The 20,854-nt window shown below is 35.8% G+C and overlaps 1 protein-coding gene across 10 annotated transcripts in view; it reads right to left on the bottom strand.

The window, feature by feature from the left end:
• USP34 (ubiquitin specific peptidase 34) overlaps window positions 1-20,854 on the bottom strand; it is a 288,078-nt gene that overhangs the window by 21,188 nt on the left and 246,036 nt on the right. For 9 of the 10 annotated variants that reach the window (XM_045369231.3, XM_045369236.3, XM_045369237.3 and 6 more), the window contains 10 exons: window positions 17,231-17,279; window positions 17,043-17,147; window positions 16,607-16,651; window positions 15,493-15,597; window positions 14,309-14,456; window positions 8,088-8,722; window positions 5,805-5,962; window positions 2,940-3,018; window positions 795-921; window positions 56-163 (listed from right to left, as the gene is read on the bottom strand). In XM_045369231.3, the coding sequence (XP_045225166.2) occupies window positions 56-163; window positions 795-921; window positions 2,940-3,018; window positions 5,805-5,962; window positions 8,088-8,722; window positions 14,309-14,456; window positions 15,493-15,597; window positions 16,607-16,651; window positions 17,043-17,147; window positions 17,231-17,279 (1,559 nt within the window). The remainder of the gene's footprint in view (window positions 1-55; window positions 164-794; window positions 922-2,939; window positions 3,019-5,804; window positions 5,963-8,087; window positions 8,723-14,308; window positions 14,457-15,492; window positions 15,598-16,606; window positions 16,652-17,042; window positions 17,148-17,230; window positions 17,280-20,854) is intronic. The other variant, XR_012422341.1, reaches the window with a different exon arrangement.

Here is a 20,854-nt window from a genome sequence, read left to right as displayed (position 1 = left end):
ACAACAATGTTCTTCCACTAGGTTTTTACACAGGTGAACTTTTCAAGTAACTTACCTATACAGGCATTTCTAAGTTCTGGAGGACTATAGGAATTAAGAAGAGTTAATAGTTTATGGGCAAATTCAATTCGCTCCTGCCACTGGATTAATGCTTGTTTCACATCTGCAAACATAAAAGCACAAATAAATATGCCACCTGAGATCAAACTTCCTCACAAATGTTTTCTACTGTAAACTATAGAACGCTAATGGTAGAAATTCAGATTAATTACAAAAACATCTTTGGTGAAAGCTAAGTCATTTTCATGAGATGATTACTGCTAATGTTAAACCTGCTAGATTTCTTAAAGAACATATTTCATTGATAATATGCCCCACTTTCTAGGAATGTATATGAAAAAGTTCAGAGTTCACACTATCTTATAGGGACATAAGAGAGGTATGTTTTATAGTTACCTCGCTTGAAACTGCAAATGATCTAATCTAAGCCAAATAAGTTTCCAGCTGGAGAATCTTTACAAAGTGCCCAACTTGTTACTGTGTTTGGAAATGTTTTCCAATCTCTGAAATCTTGATACCTGCTTGCGTATTTTTCAGACAGGTACAAAAATATAGAAGAGCCTTCCAGCTTTACATCAGGAGTTCATGACAAACATTTCCTGATGGTTAGCTAGCTTCAGCCTCATCTTCTGTGCATAAACTAGGATAAAAACAATATCTCTGGGGCACATGATTTTAAAACCTTCTCTCTAATAGTAGCACTAAAAAAAAATAAGAAGTAGGAATGACCAAACCTTTTCTCTGAAGATAAGGGCGTGTAGACTTCAAAACCGAAAGAAATATTGACAGAAGTTCTACTAAATCTCCAGTCACATGGCAAGCTGTAGCTTCGTGATACATCATGTGCAAAGTGTTGAAAGACTACAAATGATTTGAAAAAATTGAAAACTTAATTTCATTTTTACTTACTGAGCCACAAAATGGTAGTACTCGTCCTCTATGATAGATGTTTTCAGACTCAGACTGTGTGTGCACATGTGTGCAAAGCAAATGTATTCGCTTTCTATCCTGAAGTTAAATTCTCTCATTAAGCTCTTTTAAACATTCCTCACCTTCGGAGTTCTGCTATTTTGTGTGTATATTCTAGTCTGAAGAAATAGTTTAATTACTTTTTTTAAAAAAAAGTATTTGCTCTAAGATTATAAGTCTTCGAAATTACAAAGCAGTAGGTCACAAAAGATTAGGGAGAATAGGCAAAAGCTTAACTAACTTTCCAGGGCCTCTGTCCAAAGACAATGGTAAAGTGACTGTCAGCCATACTCAAAACAGTAGGCCTGAAAGAGGTAAAATACAGCTGCAAAAGGTAGGAATTCATTTCCTTTATATTGGCTTGTTAAATCTTTTAATTCCTTTAACTCTATTAGCTTAATTAAGCCCTTAGTTTTTTCCCTGTTTTACTATACAGCACCCTTCTTTGAACCCTCTTCAACCAGTTCACTACAGCTTACACACTATCTATAACACCCACAGTTCAAAGGTTAAAATTTTTAGCCCAGAACCTGCGGCAGTACCTAATATGAACAAGGTACTTGTAAAGTATTTAACCTGTAAGCTGTGAGGACAGGAACCAGGTATGTCTTGTTCACTGCTGTGTCCCTAGTACCTAGCACAGTGCTTGGCACAGAGGTAGTCATTTAAACATCTGTTGCATTAAAAATTTTTTTCTAAAAACACAACTAAAGCAGCATAAACATCTGTTGCATCTTAAAGAATGAAACGCTTACTACTCCTCTTCACATACCTTTTTAAAATACTTAGCCTTCCTCAAACATAACCAATATTTCTTTGCCTCAGTGCTTATTGTCATTTATCTAAATGTTTTCCCCCTTACCTTTGCAAATCCACATTCTTCAAAGTGCAAACCTGTTCTCTTATTTTTTATTATCATCAACTGAAAAAACATCCTACCTTTGAATTCTTACGGTACTCTTGGCATGTTTATTAGGCTAAAGGGCTCAATGTACTTCTGGTGACTTTGTAGCCATCTCATACTTGTGGATGTTCAAGAATTATAGGAAGCATAAACGGCTGATTTTAACCCTGTAATAATCCTTCTGGTTTCCTCTGAGGATGGTGTGAAAGGAAAATATCTTGGGCCCCTTCAAGCTGGGAACCGCTCAGGGCAAATCAGCCTCCCATACTATTCAAAGTCATCCCTCTACTCAATGAGATAGATGCATATTCGGACTGACTCTTTTGGAAAGACTTATGGGAGACTCAAAAGAATGCAACCATCTGTCTCTCATGTACCTATGATCGAGAAGGCCCCAGAGGAGGGAGGGGCCTTGCTTTGGGTTGTCTCCGCCTTTCTGGACGGAGCTAATGTACTTCTTACATACAGACTGATGTCTCATATCTCCCTAAAACATATAAAATCAAGCTGTGTCCTGACCACCTTGGGCACATGTCATCAGGACTTCCTGAGGCTGTGTCAAGGGTGCATCCTCAACCTTGGCAAAATAAACTTTCTAAATTAACTGAGACCTGTCTCAGATTTTCTGGGTTCACAATGGTAACCTCAGTTTCTATACTCTGCCAAATAAGTAGGCTTTTGGGAAATTATGTGTGCTCTTAATTAAATCACACGTATTTCATTTTTGTCCCTAAAAATGAATAAAACTAGTCTATTTCACTTGGCTGTTCTAAATACAAAATGATGGGAAAAGTATGGAATTACCATGGAAAAAGAAACAGCACCCTAAAAATTATTACCTAATTATTCTTGGAATATAAATTCAGGCTTACTGATCTATATAATTAAAACCTTGCCACCTGTAAAACAGTTTACCATAAACTCTAAATGTCTATGAAATAAGAAGTCTTGGTGAGAACATTAAAATGAGATATAGCCACACAGTAAAATGCAATAAAATATTTACCTCTGTCATTAGAATCAACCCTCGATTAAATACAACAAGAAGTCTGTCTTCATCAGATTCTAATAGTATTCTGAAGGCACTAGAAGAAAACAAAGTTCAGTTTGAGAACTCTGAATAAGAACACAACACTTAGGTGATGAAAAAATAAACAGAAATAAAATCGTCATTTAAGCTCTCTGCTTTCCTACCTACAGAAAAGAGACTGCTACATCTGTTTCCTGGAAATGTAGTATAAGGAAATAATATTAAATAAGAAACTCTAAAAAAAATTATGTATATTAATATCTACCACCCTTAATTATCTACAATGGCAGAAGATATAGGAATATTTTTAAAGTTTCCACATAAACAATGTTGGTTTTTATAATGGGCTCATCTTCTGATGGTTAAATTCTGGATAATAAAATTCACCCATATTATCTAAACACTCATCAGCTGGTTATTAAGAAAGAGTAACATGAAGAAAAAAATACTAAAAATGTGTCAGCCTCGAAAATAGTTTATATAATACAGTCATGTGCCACAAAATGAAATTTTGGTAAATGATGGATCACAAACACAATGGTGGTCCCATAAGATTACAATGGAGCTGATAAATTCCTATTAGCCTAGTGACTTCACAGCCATGGTAACATTCACAATGCCTTACCCACATGTCTCTGATGATGCTGGTATAAACAAACCTGTTGTACTGGCCAGTCTTGTAAGTACACCACAACTATGTACAGTACATAATACTTGATAATGTTAATAAATGACTGTTACTGGTTTATGTATTTACTATAGTATCATTATTACTTATTTTTAAAAAAGTTAAATGTAAAACAGCCTTAGGCCCTACAGGAGGGACTCCAGAAGAAGGCATCATTGTCAGAGGAGATGACAGCTCTAAGCTAGTTACTGCCTCTGAAGACCTCCCAAGTGGGACAAGATGTGGAGGTGGGAGACAGAGATACTCATGATCCCGACCCTGCAAAGGCCTAGCCTAATTGTGTGTGTTTATGTCTTAGTTTTTAACAAAAACATTTAAAAAGAAAAAAAATTTTAAATACGAAAATAAAGATATAAAGATATAAAGAAAATACCTTATAAAGATATAAAGAAAATACTTTTGTTCAGCTATAAAATGTGTGTTTTAAGAGTTACGACAAAAGAATCAAGAAATTTAAAAAATGTATAAAGTAAAAAAAGTTCAGTACATTAATATTGAAGAAAAAGTATTTTAAAATAAATTTAGTGTAGCTTTAGTGTACAATGTGAAGTCTACAGTAGGGTACAGTTATGTCCCAGGCCTTCACATTCCCTCACCACTCATTCACGGGCTCACCCAGGGCAACTTCCAGTCTTGCAAGCACCATTCACAGTAAGTGCCTTACACAGGTGTACCATTTTCTGTCTTTTATTCCATATTTTTACTGTAACTTTTCTATGTTTAAATATGTTTAGATACACAAATAGTTACCTTTGTGTTAAAATTGCCTACAATATTCAGTGTAGTAACAGGTTATACAGATTTACAGCCTAGGAGCAGTTGGCTATATCATATATCCTAGGTGTGCAGCAGGCGCTACTATCCAGTTGTGTGTGAGTAGTCACTCTGATGTTTGCACAATGATGAAATAGCCTAAAAATGCATTTCTCATAATATAACCCTGTTGTTATGCAATATATGACTGTAATTACTCACATAGTTATATATTACTGTTAACAGGTCTTATTTCATTAGATACCAGAAAAATGTTGTTATAGATTACAACTGGAAATCCTTCTACTTTATTCCTTTCCTTTTTCAAGAAGAGTTAAGAAATCTCCAAATCATTTTTTTTCTTTTTTTGAGACTTGCTCTGTCACCCAGGCTGGAGTGCAATGGCACAATCATGGCTCACTGCAGCTTCCACCTTTTGGGCTCCAGGATCTTCCCACCTCAGCCCTGCGAGGAGCTGGGACTACAGATGCACGCCATCGCACACTAATGTATTTGCTAATTTATTTATTTTTATAGAGATGGGGTTTTACTATATTGCCCAGGCTGCTCTAAATCTTTTTTGAAATAAAGCTTTAAGTAGTAAACCCTGGGGAAACAATTGTATTCAAAATTAATCCAAAATTTAAAAACAATTTCTTTAAGAAACCTCGGCAACGGCATAGTTAATTTCATTGTTTACTAATGAAGACTCACATTTGAAAGCTTTCCAAAGAAGACAATCTGAAATAACTTCATCTTAGATTGAGTAGCTTAAGATATTACAGTGAAGTCTTCAGTAAAGTACCATTTTTTTAAAAAAGTGCCTAATAAAAAACATTTCCAAATCTTAGATGTAATACATAGAATTTTAAGAAATTAGCCTGAATTTTATTTCTATAGGTAAGGGGAATTAAGGGTAATTTGTAGTAGTTCCCATAACCATTCAATAACTTCTGTAGTTCTGAAAAATTAATTATAAAGATTATGTTTTATAATTTTGGCCAAGTCGTATAGCAAGGCCAGATAGATATATTTGGGCTAAACAGAATGCAAAACATTAAAAGACTCATCCAAAGGTGCAGAAAACTTTCTGGAGGCCTCTAGAACAGAACTATCAAGTCTGAGGATAAATTGCCATAAACAAGACAATTCAAGACAATTCAAGCTTTGGGTAGAAGGCTGTACATTAAGGTTCCTTTCAACCCTAAAATGATAAAACATATCACAAATACAAACCAAAGCCAGACCAAACACTGTTTAAAAGTAGTTCATGAACCTTCAAAATGTAAGTTCTTCCAAAGTGGCTACATGCACAAATGCTTCCCCAATGTAAATAACATCAAAAAGATGGTCCTCATCTCACTTGAAAAAACAAGACAAAACTAAAAACATCTTTTTACCTTATTAAAGTAGTCCAGCAGGAACGGCCATCTAAGCAACGTAAGTAACAACTTATGGTTGTTTTCTTGAACTGTTTAATATCTTCTAATTCTTCTTCTCTCATATCTGGCCTCTGAGCTATGAACAGCTGCATCAGGTTAAATAGTTCTTCTACTGCCTAAAAAAGCCAAATAAGCCATATGATCTTTTAACCCTGTAGCATTTTAGAGAGTCAGTTTCTCATTTCTATGTTCATTAACCAACCCTTAAAACTATACAAAATAAGTTAGATTATACTACCATTCTGAGATAGTTATAAAATTAGTAACAAATTCTATTTAAACAAATTTGGCCAGGCGCGGTGGCTCACGCCTAGCACTTTGGGAGGCCGAGGCGGGCAGACTGCCTGAGCTCAGGAGTTCGAGACCAGCCAGGGCAACATGATGAAACCCTGTCTCTACTAAAATACAAATAATAATAGTAATAATAATAAAAAACACTAAAAGAACTCAACAAATCTTAAAATACAAGTTTAGAAACAGTAAAAACTGTAAGTGAATACAATTCATTTTTAGTCTTACTACTGCTTAAAGCACTACTTTTGTAACTTCAAATGTAAACCCAGAGGCATGTCACACCATCTCCTACCCACTTTTTCTTTAATGAGAAATCATTACTTTGTCACAAAGATTTTAAATGCCTAAATAATCTTTCAATAAATAGTGCATATGAGGTAATCCTTTGTTCCAACATTTAAAATGCTTTTCTAGAATGATGCTTAGTCCAAGTTCCTGATGAATAAAAAGTAAAAACAAACATTTTGGTAAAATCACTAGCTGTAATTTTATAGACTCATATGCACATGTCAGAAGAGGACTGCTCTTCTAACACATACTTGTCAATGAACTGAAACCCCAGCTTATTTTTCAAAGCAAAAAACTAAGTACCATTTTCATGAAAATTTCTAATAGATAAGGACATTCAACAATAAAAGACATTACATTTCACTGATGTCAAGGGCAAGAAATAACATGGAGGGATACATTCTAACTCAACTAGTACTTGTCAAAAGTATATTTAATTCTGGACATCACATCTAGTAACTAGATCAAATATTATTTACGTGAATATGATACAGACAAATTCATTGAAACTTAGTAAATCTTATCCTGACCCCTTTTAAGTCAGAAAGATTGACATTCTTATGGCATTGGTTTTGAATTTCTTGGTACTTGTACACTCACTTTCTTTCCTGCATTGTGGGGATTCTGATTTTTTCTTTTGAGACAGGGTCTTGCTTTGTTGCCCAGGCTGTAGTACAATGGCTCAATGAAGCCTCAATCTCCTGGGCTCAAGCAATTCTCCCACCTCAGCCTCCCAAGTAGCTGGGACTATAGGTGCACACCACTACACCCGGCTAATTTTGCATTTTTTGTAGAGATGGAATTTCGGCATGTTGCCCAGGCTGGTCTTGAACTCCTGGGCTCAAGGAATCCGCATGCCTTGGCCTCCCAAAGTGCTGAAATTAGAGGTGTGAGCCACCGTGCCAGCCTGGGATTCTAATTTTCTCTGACTAGAAATTAGGTTATTCTCCCAGATGTGAGATTCTATACAACTCATTACATCATCTAGAAAAAACAATCTGATCTATAAAGGATGGTCTATCTTTCAAGTACAGTTTACAACAGAGAATAAGAGGCAACAGTGAAAAGTATTATCCAGGTTTGACAGTTTTACACTGAGGGGAGGAAACTTAATATAAAACCTACAAATAGTCTACAGAGAAAAAGGGACCCAATTTAGACTGCATATACATGTATCTTGATTGATCTCTTAAGCATTTCATTTGTTTGGATGCAGCTTGAGAATAAATACTGGGTAATACTACTAGCTTTAGATACAAAATTGTCTAGCTCACAGTTTAGGCACAGCATATAGATCTTGATACAAATATCTGATTTTTAAATAGCAAAGTACTCAATTCCTTAAAACTGTACCACAAAGCTGACTTTTTTCATTAGGCACACATGAAGAATATATTTACAAAACCACAAATTAGAAAACAGGTAAGTTTTACTAGATATGAAACTTTAACTTCACCCTAAGAAAAGTTATCCTCACAGTTATCAATTTTATAACAACATAGCATTTTATATATGTATTTAAAAAAACAAATATACATTAAGTTCTTCAGAAAGAATGGTGAGACAATTCTATATTCTGCCACCACTTCCCACAAGGGAAAAAACAGGTATTTCCAATCTATTTGAGGATACAGATAAAAGAGTATCAATTTTACTCACTCCAGGGTATTGGCTGGCATGTGGTGTAAGATTCTTAAAGGCCCACTGGATGTTCTGGTGAGAAGCCAGTTGTCGTGTGAATGCAGGAGACTGCTCACAGCAGAGCCTCAGAATGCCATAGTAGGCAGGCAGCATCCCACGGTTAAAAAGCACCACATCCTGATCATCATGGTCAGCAAGGATGTAATTGAAGGCAATGTTCTTGGTTACCACTGGGTTCTGAACAATAAGGCGGATATTCTCTGGACAGTCAGCACAGACATTGTACCAAAATGAAAGCAAAGCCTGTTTATTGTGATTTGTAGCTATTGCTGGCTCAGAAAGTTTAGGCTGGAAAAGGTTCCACAAATCCATGAAATATGTGGAAAACATCAGCTTCTCAGTTTTGGAAATTAAACAGTAAGTCATAAAGCTAAAATAGGGCACTAGTTTTGTAGTGCCATGAACAGCAGCATCAACATAAAGTTTGGCTCTTGAGAGCAAACCAAGGAGCACGTTGTAGACCTGATGTAGGACTACTGTTGTGTCTGGACTGAGTGGAAGGTCACGGGTTGGGATGTGCAAAGACCTTGTTGACCGGAACATCTGACGGAATGAATTGCTTGGTATAAGGGACACCAGAAGATAAGCTGCAGCTATAAAATGTAAAACAAAACTGTCAGATCCTTGTAAGATATAAAATAGACTGAACAGCAGTCATTAATCACAAAACCACTGTTCTCTTTAATAATTCAAATGAATAAAAAGGGACATGAACATCTCTTTTAATATCTTTCTGCTTTCCTCTTGGCCCCACAAGAAGAACCCAAGGGGTGATAAAAATAGATACCTTCTATTCTGCCATTGTTATTTTTGAAGTGGCAATAATTTTTAAACCACTTTTCTTTAGCTTGCCTAAGATGGAGAATTTTCCCACTTTATCTTTTATTTCTTCTCAGGAAGTAGTATGATTTAACAGAGGGAACCCAGCATCTGCAGTCAGAAAATCTACCAAAAGGTGCCTGAGAAGGTCAAACCATTTAATGTCTTAGTTTTCTTCTTAATTGAAAAACAGTGATAAATTACTTTGTAATAACTTACAGCTATGGTAAAATGTACTTAAGTTATAAAGACAGAAATAGATATACATAAAAGTTCATATATAAGATTACATATATGCTCATTATAGAACACTATGGAAAATCTTTAAAAGTCTTCTAAGCCTAACCTTACACCAAAGGAAAGAATTGGGTGTTAAACTGTAACCAGATAATACACACTTAAGTTATAAAGAAAGAATGAGATACACATAAAAGTCCTATTTGATTACATATATGCTAATTATAGAACATTAACTTTGGAAAATCTTTAAAAGTCTTTTAAGGCTAAACTTACACCCAAGGAAGGAATTGGGTGTTAAACTTACTAAGCCTATGTTATAATGCTGAGGGGTTAATGACTTATTAGTTGCGTTAACCTGTAAAAGCAGTTACTATCAACAAAGCATTGACCTAGGTGCTGTATAAACTTCTCATTTAATCCTCACAATCACCCTGGATGGAGTTAACGGTGCTCTGGAAAATCTGAATCTCAGAGAAGCAAAGACCAAGGTCACACAGATAAAGAGGTGGAGCCTAGATTTTGCCTTGAGAAATAATGATGATGATAATGATAACAGTAAAACAATAATAGTAATAACTATAATAAGAACTGTGAACCTTTACTGAATGTATACTATTGGACATCATAACTTTATGTGTTAGGCATTGTGTTTATTATCCCCACTTTTACTCAGGCTTACAACAATGGGGCTATCTCAGCTTACACAGCTAGTGGTAGAGCTGGGATTCAAATCCAGCCTATCAGATTCACAGGTTAATGCTCCTAACATTCACTACGGAACCTCCTCAAGATTCTCTAATGTCTGAGTTTGAGTTCTTTTTTTTTTTTTTTTTTTTTGAGACGGAGTCTCGCTCTGTCGCCCAGGCTGGAGTGCGGTGGCCAGATCTCAGCTCACTCCGCCTCCCAGGTTTACGCCATTCTCCTGCCTCAGCCTCCCGAGTAGCTGGGACTACAGGCACCCGCCACCTCGCCCGGCTAATTTTTTGTATTTTTTAGTAGAGACGGGGTTTCACTGTGTTAGCCAGGATGGTCTCTATCTCCTGACCTCGTGATCCGCCCGTCTCGGCCTCCCAAAGTGCTGGGATTACAGGCTTGAGCCACCGCACCCGGCCGAGTTTTGAGTTCTTTTCAGTACAACCATTACTTGTCTTCCCCTATTCTAATGATAATTTGTTAATTTCCATTGTACTGTCAAAGCAAACGAAGTTAGGGGTTTCTAAAATTAATTTTAGTTTATCTTACAAATTTCTTTCCAAATTAAACTTTGTGCATTACTTTCTAGATATTTCTTTACCTATATACTAGTCTTCTTAGCCAGAATTTTTAAGGCTCAGTTTTTTATGTGTTTCAAATATAAAAACCTGGCATGTAGGTATCATCCTGATCAATTTTTGCATCAAACTGCAATTGAGAAAAGTAATTTATGATTTAAAAAAGTCATTTGGCTGGCTGCGGTGTCTCATGCCTGTAATCCCAGCACTTTGGGAGGCTGGGGCGGGCAGATCATCTGAGGTCAGGAGTTCAAGACCAGCCTGGCCAACATGGTGAAACCCGATCTCTACTAAGAATACAAAAATTAGCTGGGCGTGGTGGTGGGCGCCTGTAATCCCAGCTAATCAGGAGGCTGAGGCACATTAATCACTTGAACTCTGGAGGTGGAGGCTGCAGTGAGCTGGGATTGCAGCACTACATCCCAGCCTGGGCGATGGGACAAGACTCCATCTCAAAAAAAAAAAAAAACAAAAAAAAACCCACAAAAAAAACAAAAAAACAAAAAAAAAAGTCATTTGCTTGGTGTGAGTTATATACTTTCACTTCAACACTTCATTGGGACAATTTTTTGGATACATTATAAGGTTGGGAAGAACTCTACTAAGACCAAGACCTACCACTGAGATTCTACAATTAACATTTTACTTTGCTTTATCATATACCTAACCACCTCTTCTTTTCCTATAAAAGCTACCTGCTTTTAAATAAAAAGGAAATTCTGCTACAGAAAAAAATACAACTTTAAAATTATGTTCTTCTTTAAGAACAGATAGGAGGGTTAATTTGGAAGAAAAGGCCATCTTGCCATTTGGTTAACTGCCTTCCTCTAACTTAAGAGACCCTGGATCTAGCTGTATGTTACAAAAAACGTTAAGTCTACTTCCATGTATATATGGCAACTCTAAGACACTGACGTCTCAATTTTTCTTCTTTTCTCTATATTAAAAGTTCTCACTTATTTTGTTGTATTTAGAAATATTTCTATGAAGCTTTTATACACGTTATTTTAATTCTAAGTTATACTAATTCTATTCAAATATTTGGACTCTTTATCAAGTTACAGCACAAGCACTTTTTCGTATTACTAGTCGTCACATATCATAATTTTAAAATGATGCATTATAACAATGTTTCCCAACTGAACAGTTTAAAATTTTTCACTACTATAAATCATGCTGTTGGGCATCCATATACTTACACTAGAATCCCTAAAATAGTATTACTGAGATTAAAAGGGCATACTGGCTGGGCACAGTGGCTCACGCCTATAATCCAGCACTTTGGGAGGCCAAGGTGGGCGGATCACGAGGTCAGGATTTTGTGACCGCCTGACCAATATGGTGAAACCCCGACTCTACTAAAACCACAAAAAAATTAGCCAGGCATGGTGGTGGGTGCCTGTAATCCCAGGTACTCAGGAGGCTGAGGCAGGAGAATCACTTGAACCTGGGAGGCAGAGGTTGCAGTGAGCCGAGATTGCGCCACTACACTCCAGCCTGGGTCACAGAGCAAGACTCCATCCCGAAAAAAAAAAAAAAAAGAGTAAGAAAATAAAAATAAATAAATAAAAGGGCATACAATTTTTAAGAATCTTGGTAAAGATCTGTTAAATTGTCTTTCATAAGGGTAATATTAAACAATGCCACTGCAGTGTACAAGAATGCCATTTCCTCAGCACTGTCATCAGTATTAGGCATAGTAGCTTTCTGAAAAACCTTTTTGGGGGTTCAAGGTAGTAGTTTTTTTTTTGTTTTGTTTTATGGTCAGTGGTCAAGACATGAATGCCAACCAGCACACACCTCTTTGTAAGAGCACACAGCTCTCACATAGCTCTTGGCTATGTGCTCTTACAAGGATCCTATTATGGCGGGGTTAACTAAACTTGCAGGAAAAAAAAAGGCCCATGAGCAGAGTGCCCATGCCAATCCATATGTGTTCACACCACTGAAAGGTGCTTCTCTCAAATGAATCTTCTATTTTAAAATAAGCAGAACCATTTCGATACACCCCCCTCACCTAGTTTTCCCCATAGTTAACATTTTATGATGGTACATTTGTTGTGACTAAGGAACTAACACAAGTACATTACTACTAACCAAACTTTCAACTTTAGATTTCACTTGTTTTGCCCTAATGTCCTTTTTTTGTTCCAGGATCCCATCTATTATACATTACAGCTAGTCATTATGTCTCCTTAACTTCCTCTTGGCTGTGACAGTTTCTTAGATTTTCCTTGTTTCTAATGACCTTTACAGTTTCAAGGAATACTGGTCAGGTATTTCATAGAATGTCCCTCAATCTGAGTTTGTCTGATGTGTGTCACGGTTAGATTCAGGTTATGGGTTTTTGGAAGGAAGACCACAAGTGATAAAGTGCCCTTTGCCATCACGCCATATCAAGGGTACATACTATCAACCTCATCGATCAACAATGATGTTAACCTTTATCACCTGGCTGAGTTGTATCTGTAAAGTTTCTTCACTGTAAAGTTACTTCCCCCACACCCTACTCTTTGGAAGAAAGTCACTAAGCTCATACTCAAGGAGTGAGGAATTAAGCTCCACCTCCTGGGGAGATGTGCACATAAATTATATGGAATTCTGTTGTATGGGAGATTTGCTTCTTCTACATTTATTTATTCAATCATTTATTTCTACTAAGTATGGACTAATGAATATTTTATCCTTGGGGTTATAATCCAGTGCTACATAATTTGTTACTCAAATTGTTTCAGCTTTGGCCATTGGGAGTTCTTTTCAGGTTAGCTCTGTGTTTCTTTGACATACCCCCACCATTTTGATTTTTGAGTACTTTCACTTTCTGGCACTATATAGGATATTCCACACTCATCTTGTATATTCCCTGCCCTAGCCCTAAAATCAGTGATTTCTCCTAGGAGCTGTGAATTCTTTTACTGGAGAATGGTGTTCAGAATCCAACATCTGGGGCAGGTGCAGTGGCTCACACCTGTGATCCCAACACTTTGGGAGGCAGAGGCAGGAGAATCACTTGAGGTCAGGAGTTCCAGACCAGCCTGGCCAACATGGTGAAACCCTGTCTCTACTAAAAATACAAAAATTAGCTGAGTGTGGTGGGGTGCACCTGTTATCTCAGCTACTCAGGAGGCTAACATGAATCAGTTGAACCCAACAGGCCGAGGTTGCAGTGTGCTGAGACTGAACCACTGCACTCCAGCCTGAGCAATAGAGCGAAACTGTCTCAAAAAAAAAAAAAAAAAAAGAATCCAACATCTGGATTCCAGATGTGTTTATTGCTACTTAAGTATCACTGACTGTAGGGCCTTCTCAGCAAATGGAAAAGTTTATAATAATTATAAGAAATTTAAAAATTAGATTTTCATTTTTTGAACTATCAAAATAACATTTTCTATGTTTATTTCCAAGCAACTTTCTATTTTGTGAATTGTTTTTGATATTTGTCTACCTAAGATCTTTTTTACTGGCTTGTGTACAACTTAAAAGTGTTTATATAACTCTCATAATTTCAGCCAATAGTTTTTCTCAGCTTATGTCTTTATTACCATTTTATCCTTAACCTTCTCAAAAGTTATTTTTGAGACAGAATTTTCTAAGCTTTTACTCCCTTCATTAATGCTGATCATGCCTTATCACTCTTATCAAGCAAGGAAACAAAAATGATAGTAGTGACGATATTACCCAAGATATAACATGGTTTCTTATCCTTAAAAAAACACAAAAAACAAGGAAATAATACCTCTAAAAATTCTGTATTATACAACAATGGGCATGTAGTTGTCTAAAAACAAAACAAAACATAACTTTGAACAATAAATAAATGGCTTATGAAATTCTGAATATTTGACTTACAAGTCCTCACTCTAGGATAATTGTGAGCCAAAAGAAACCGCTCGACCCAGTTTTCCATATTCTGTAGGACCCAGCTGTGTGCCAGTTTATTTCGGGGTGTCTGCACTGCCAACCAATCTAGACACTGAGAAGGATTGTATTCAATCACCTACAAATAACATGACAAGAACAGAATATAAGGCCAACTGAATGAGCAATTATTTCTTTTACTTACTTTTTGTATATACTATTAAACACTTAAAGCTAAAGTATTTTTTTGACAATTAGAGATTTAAAAGGTTTCACCCTATTTTTTCCCATTTTAAAAACTACTTTTGTCAACAGAAATGTTCAGAAAAATGTGTCACTGGTTTACAAAATAAATTTAAAATAACCAAGAGCCATAAGACAAATATGAGAACTCCAGACTTCTAGGTCTTGCTAAATTTGGAAATTTATTTAAAAGTATTTTTATTTCTCTAAGGTTTCTCATCTTTACTTTTCTGATTACATGCCCAACCTGGTACTAAGTGAGAATACAAGAAGCTCGCTGTACTGCTGTGGAGAGTTTTTTCATGAGAAAGGGGAATCCTAGGAATCTAGAGTAGGGGATGGTAAACTATGGCCAGTAGGTCAAATTCTGTGGCTGCCAATTGTTGTTGTTTTATTGAAACACAGCCATACCCACTCATTTCTTGTCCATGATTGCTTATATGCTACCACAGCAAAGTTGAGTAGTTTCAACAGACACTGTATGGCACACAAAGTCTAAAATATTTGCTCTCTGACCCTTTCAGGAAAAGATTTGCTGTCCCCTGGTCTTGAGCTTTTCCAATATTCAAACAAGGAGAAATTTTGTGACCTCAGCCATAACTCGAAGAAAAAGGGTGGTTGGTGCTTCCTCTACCATTTCTGTCAATTCTTGAAAACACTTGGTTTGTATTTCTAGGACTTCTACTTGCTTTATGGAACTTTGGAGGGTAGGGGAATGAAAACCTCAAATAGGCTAAAGCTGTTTATAACGCTACAAGAATGTCTTTAATACAATAGGAGACTAGCTAAGAACTCTTTTCTTCCCCAAACCTGTGACTTACTAAAACCATCTTGGGGTAATAAGAAACTGGTACTTAAAATGGTAGTGACTATATTATAAAAATAAAAGCCTCAGGGAAATAAACATTGAAAACACCTGCTGCAAGACTTACCTCCCATATCCTCTGCAGAATATAAGATGCAAAGGGAGGCATCCCTGGAGGTCCACCAGCAAACTCCATTAGCATAGTCAACAACTTAAAGAAAGGATTGGCTGCCTGTAAAACACATATATGACTGTGTATTTAGATCAATCTGAACCCATCTCTTTCAGTAGAAAAGAAACATATATTCTACTACACACTACGTTTAAATCTGTGTTAGGGGAGAAGAGCTCAGCCAGTACTTCTACATGTGAAACTGAACTACCATAAAGCAGCAGGATCAGTGAGGGGATACAAAGTCAACTGGGAACCACGTCCAATAGATTTTTCTGGATGTCAAGTGTATTTTGGAAAAGATAATTATAAAAATATTCTCTAAACTGACAAACACTGTAAATATTTATGATGTACAACATTTTGGAATATGTACACATTGTAGAATGGCAAAATCAAGCTAATCACATATGCATTACCTCACACTCTTATTTTTTGTCAGAACACTTAAAATCTACTCAATGATTTTCAAGTATAATTAACTCTTGTCACCACACTGCACAAGAGATCTCTGGAACTTATTCATGAAAACATGTATCCTTTAAGCAACATGTCCCCAACCCCAAAAATAAATTGTTAATGAGACAACTGTGTTCTACTGAAAAATTTAGATTAAAAGCTTCCTATAACAACCTTAGGGGTAATTTATGGTAACGTTTGACATCGATTGTTAAAATAGTTATAACATTTCCATTTTATGAAAATACTTTTATATAACACTGTATTCTATTTTCTACATACGTTTACACATATGCTGAGTCCTGGTTGCTCTACTTTTTCTTTGGGCACAATTACGATATATGCTCCAAATCAAACAACTTTAAAGCCTGGCATCCAGGTGGCACTCTGATACAATGAGTCTACATACATATTTACATTTAGTTGGGAAAATTATATTCGTAATAAGACATGATTAGTAGTTCATTTTATTAATATTATACACTTAAAAATAAGTTATTATATTATGGGAGAAACCCTGATAAATTTGTTCTCAAGAACAATTAGGCTCATTTGAAAGCATTAGCAGTGCTGAAAATTGTTTTAAAAACATAAACAAATGTTTACATACCTCAGGAGTCAACTTTGCTATTGATGTGAAAAGCATAGATACAATCTAAAACAGAAAGAGGAGGATTTCAGGATATTCTTGTTTTGTTTTTGAGACAGGGTTTCGCTCTGTCGCCCAGGCTGGGATGCAGTGGCAAGATCACAGCTCACTGCAGCCTTGACTTCTCAGGCTCAAGCGATCCTCCTGCCTCAGCCTCCGAATAGCTGGGACTACAGGCACATGCCACTACACCCGGCTAGCTTTTTCTATTTTGTGTAGAGACGGGTTCTCACTATGTTGCCTAGGCTGGTCTCAAACTCCTAGGCTCAAGCGATCCTCCCGCCTTGGCCTCCCAAAGTGCTGGGATTACAGGCATGAGCCACCGCACCCGGCCAGATTTCAGGGTAATCTTTTTAAAATTTTCCAAAAATCTTTAAGACTGTTCCTTAGCACTTACATGTTCTGCAAGTCGATTATTGTATCGACACAGGCTGAAAATCAGATTACAAGTTTGTCTTATATTGATGCCATCACGAATATGTTGAAACAAGAAGGGAAATCCCTGTCAAAAGCAAAAGTTGTTCATTTAAGAACTGTTATTATTTTTGTGATGATCAAATTGTCTAATATTAGAGAATGTACTACCTTTCCTCCTGTTAATGCTGCCATGTCAGTCTGTGATAATGTCAAATGCCTGAAAGAAAATATTAGTGGAAATAAGTTTTTCTTCCTTCTGTATTACTTTACAGTGATTTACAACATGTATCAAAAATTGTTGATTCAATTGTAACTATACTAACCTGCCATCATAAAATGATTTTTTGCTAGCTACACTTGCTTGCTAAATGTCTTTTAGGCAATTTTTCAACATTCCAGGATTGGTAAATGAAAGCCCAAATGTACTTCATTTTCATTTAATTAACTTACTATTTTAGTATATAAAACAGTAGGATGGGTCTTACTTACTTTTTTTTTTTTTTTTTTGGACATGAGACCCTTCAAAACCAAATGGACTTCTAGAAATTAGCATTTCATCTCCCAGTTTAAAATTACTGTATATTTCTTCCTTTTTTCCTTTCCTTCTTTTTAGAGACGGAGTCTACTTCTGTTGCCCAGGCAGGAGTGCAGTGATGTGATCGCAGCTCACTGCAGCCTCGAATTACTAGGCTCAGGGGATCTTCCTACATAACCAGGATTCAGACACAAGCCACTATACCTAGATTGCGTATTTCTTTTATAACTTATAAAAATTTCAGCTATATTAAAAAATAGAATAGCACAAGTATTCCATCAGTCAGCTTCAAATTTACCAAAATCATAGCCAGTCTTGTTTCATTTGAACCCCCATCCACTCAATATGAATTATTCTGAAGCAAACTCCAGGTGTTTTATCATTTAATCCATAAATCATAGTATCTTTAACAGATAGGTTTCAAAAACATAACCACAGTACCATTATTCATGCCTAAATGAATAATTCCGCACTATCATACAATATCCAGTGTACACATTTCCTGAAGTTTCTAAAAACATTTAAAAAATTAACTTGTTTGAATCATGATTCAAATAAAGTCTTTTGCCATAATTAGTTGAAATGTCTCTTAAATATTTCAATCTATTGGTTTCCCCACCAGCTTTGTGTTTGCAATTTATCTGTTGAAGGTCATTTGTCCTGTAGTTTCTCTCACATTTATACTTTGCTGATTGTATCCTTATGGTGCTGTCTTAACATGTTACTCTGTCCCTGCATTTTCTATAAACTGGTAGTCAGATCCAGACTTCATGAGATCTAAGTTTGACTTTTTAATTAATAGTATCTTGTAGAAGGCACACAAGGAAGGGTTAGTCTTTCTGCAAGGTTTTCTGTCAATGATGATAACTGCCTAGATCCATTATTTCATCTGGGATTCCAAAACAGTGATATTCTAATTCCAATTGTCCTTGCTCATTAATTAGCTTGAATACATATAAGAACACAAACTTCCCCTCAATCACCATTTGGCTGCCATGAAGTATACTTGCAAGTAGAATAAATGCTTGATACTGTTTCCATTATTTATCAGTTTCAAAAATAATGATTTGATTTCCTAGTATACTCCAAAAGTTGCCAGTAAACTAAAAAAAATTTCTTTTTAGGTATTATTATGAACTCATGGATTTAAATATCTTTGATTTGATTCACAGTCCACTGTAGTTATTACCGATGCTCAAAGCTGTCCAATCTATGACCAGTAGAAACCTCCGTAAGTTGGCTCTTGAGTTTCTTTACCATGACCTCAGTAGTCTTAGACTGCCTCCTTGCTTTCCAAAATGACAAGACATTCCAAGCTTCTCATTCATTTCTTTCCCAAGAACTGGAACTGGTCGTTTTTCCAAGGAACCCCAATTCTTTCAGTGGGAAGTGAAACCTAGAGACTATACCCTAGATGCCAAGGGTACTCACTGATTCTGGGTTGTACAGAGTTTCCAGGTCTTTTCAGAAAACAGTGGTAGATAAAACATTTTTTGTAATAGATTTTCTGTTTGCAAATACACCATAAACTGCTACTGATATTTCCAATTCAAATTTAGTTTTAAATAAGTTATGCAAAACCCTATAATATTTTTATCTTTCTTTTGCTGAAAATCTTGGTTTCCAATGACATTAACAGTTACTTATTTGCTTCATCCTGTAATATACATTAATATTTTCAGAATAATACTTTTATTACAAACAATAATTACTGTTACAGTTTAGGAAAATTTTGCAATTCTCTTTGTCCTTCCTATACATCCCACTAGAAATTTACCTATTTAATATATAGTTAAGTTCATTTATTTCACTGTGCTTTTGATTTTTAGAGATTACTTCTTATTCACTTATTTATAATTATACATTTATATGATTCCAAAGTTAAATCTGTCGAGAATCCATTCCCGCCCCCTCCACCCTGTTTTTCTTCCTCTATCCACTAGAAACCATTTTAAAAAAAAGTTTTTGATTTATAGTCAATTCTTGTATTTGAGGTAGTTGTGTTCTGTAAAGTGTGGCAAATACTGAATTAGCAAATACCAAATTATCGCTACTAGGGAAAATACACAAATTTCTGTGAGCCTCTTGCAATATTTTTATCAACCAATCAATACAATTACCTTGTTTTATGAGTGTTTCTGTTTAAAGATACCTTATTTAGTATATATTGTTGATTCGTTAATGTTTAACTCACTGCCAGTAGTATTAAAACTCATATGAATGAAACATATCTAACATATATATTTTCCCTATAAGTCATATCACAGCCTTCTTGAGCTTAAGAACACTAGAGAGCACTTCAGCACTACCCTTGAGGGCCATTTTATTTATTTATTTATTTTTACAGATGGATCTTCCTATATTGCCCAAACTGGACTATAATGGCTATTCACAGGTTCCAAAGTAGCGTACTGCAGCCTCAAAATCCACCTCATCCTCCCAAGTAGTTGGGACTACAGGTGCGTGCCACCACACCTGGTTGAGGGCCCTTTTAAAGAGTAAAATCATGAACAAAAAATATAAATATACGAAAAATTTTCACAGCATACACCATGAAAAGTACATTTGTTTACAATATGGAAACTGAAACAAAAAGGCAAATTGTTGCCTTGTTTGACCTTACCTAGAAAGGCATGTCAGGCAACTCAAGTTTTTTGCCACTCTGCATATGCACACATCTGTGAATGACTGCAAAAGCTCCCCGAGTGCCAATTTTGGCATCACAAATGCATTTTAGCAAATGAGTGAATTTGCAAATAGGAAATCCACAAATAATGAGGTTTGGTTGTACACAGACACACACACACACACTCTCCCCCTCTCTCCCTCTCTCTCTCTGTCATCATAGCATTCCCTGAAAAAATACGATACCATATACACGTTTTCCCACCTTTGCTTTTTTTTTTTTTTTTTTTTTACTAGTAATAGATCCTAAAGATTTCTTTGTGGTAGTACAGATAAATTCCATACTTCCTTTTCAGCTATAGAGTACTCTTTTGAATAGATGCTGTTTTTTCAACTAGTTTCCTTTTGATGTACATTCAGCTGATTCTAGGTCTTTTACTATCAGAAGCATGGTTTCAATAAACGGATTTGCATATACATCTTTCTGTATTTTGGACACAGATTCCTAGAAATGAAGTTGCTAGGTTAAAGAACGAATGCACGCTCTATTTTGCTAGATATTTTACTGTATATTTTTTCAATGACTATTTCTAACATGACTCAAAGATAAAGCAAAAGTTTGGTAGAAAAAA

The sequence above is a fragment of the Macaca fascicularis genome, chromosome 13 (assembly GCF_037993035.2).
Source record: "Macaca fascicularis isolate 582-1 chromosome 13, T2T-MFA8v1.1".
NCBI classification, from domain to species: Eukaryota; Metazoa; Chordata; class Mammalia; order Primates; family Cercopithecidae; genus Macaca; species Macaca fascicularis.
The sequence above is the reverse complement of the archived record's forward strand: the minus strand, read 5'-3'. Positions and strand labels throughout refer to the sequence as shown.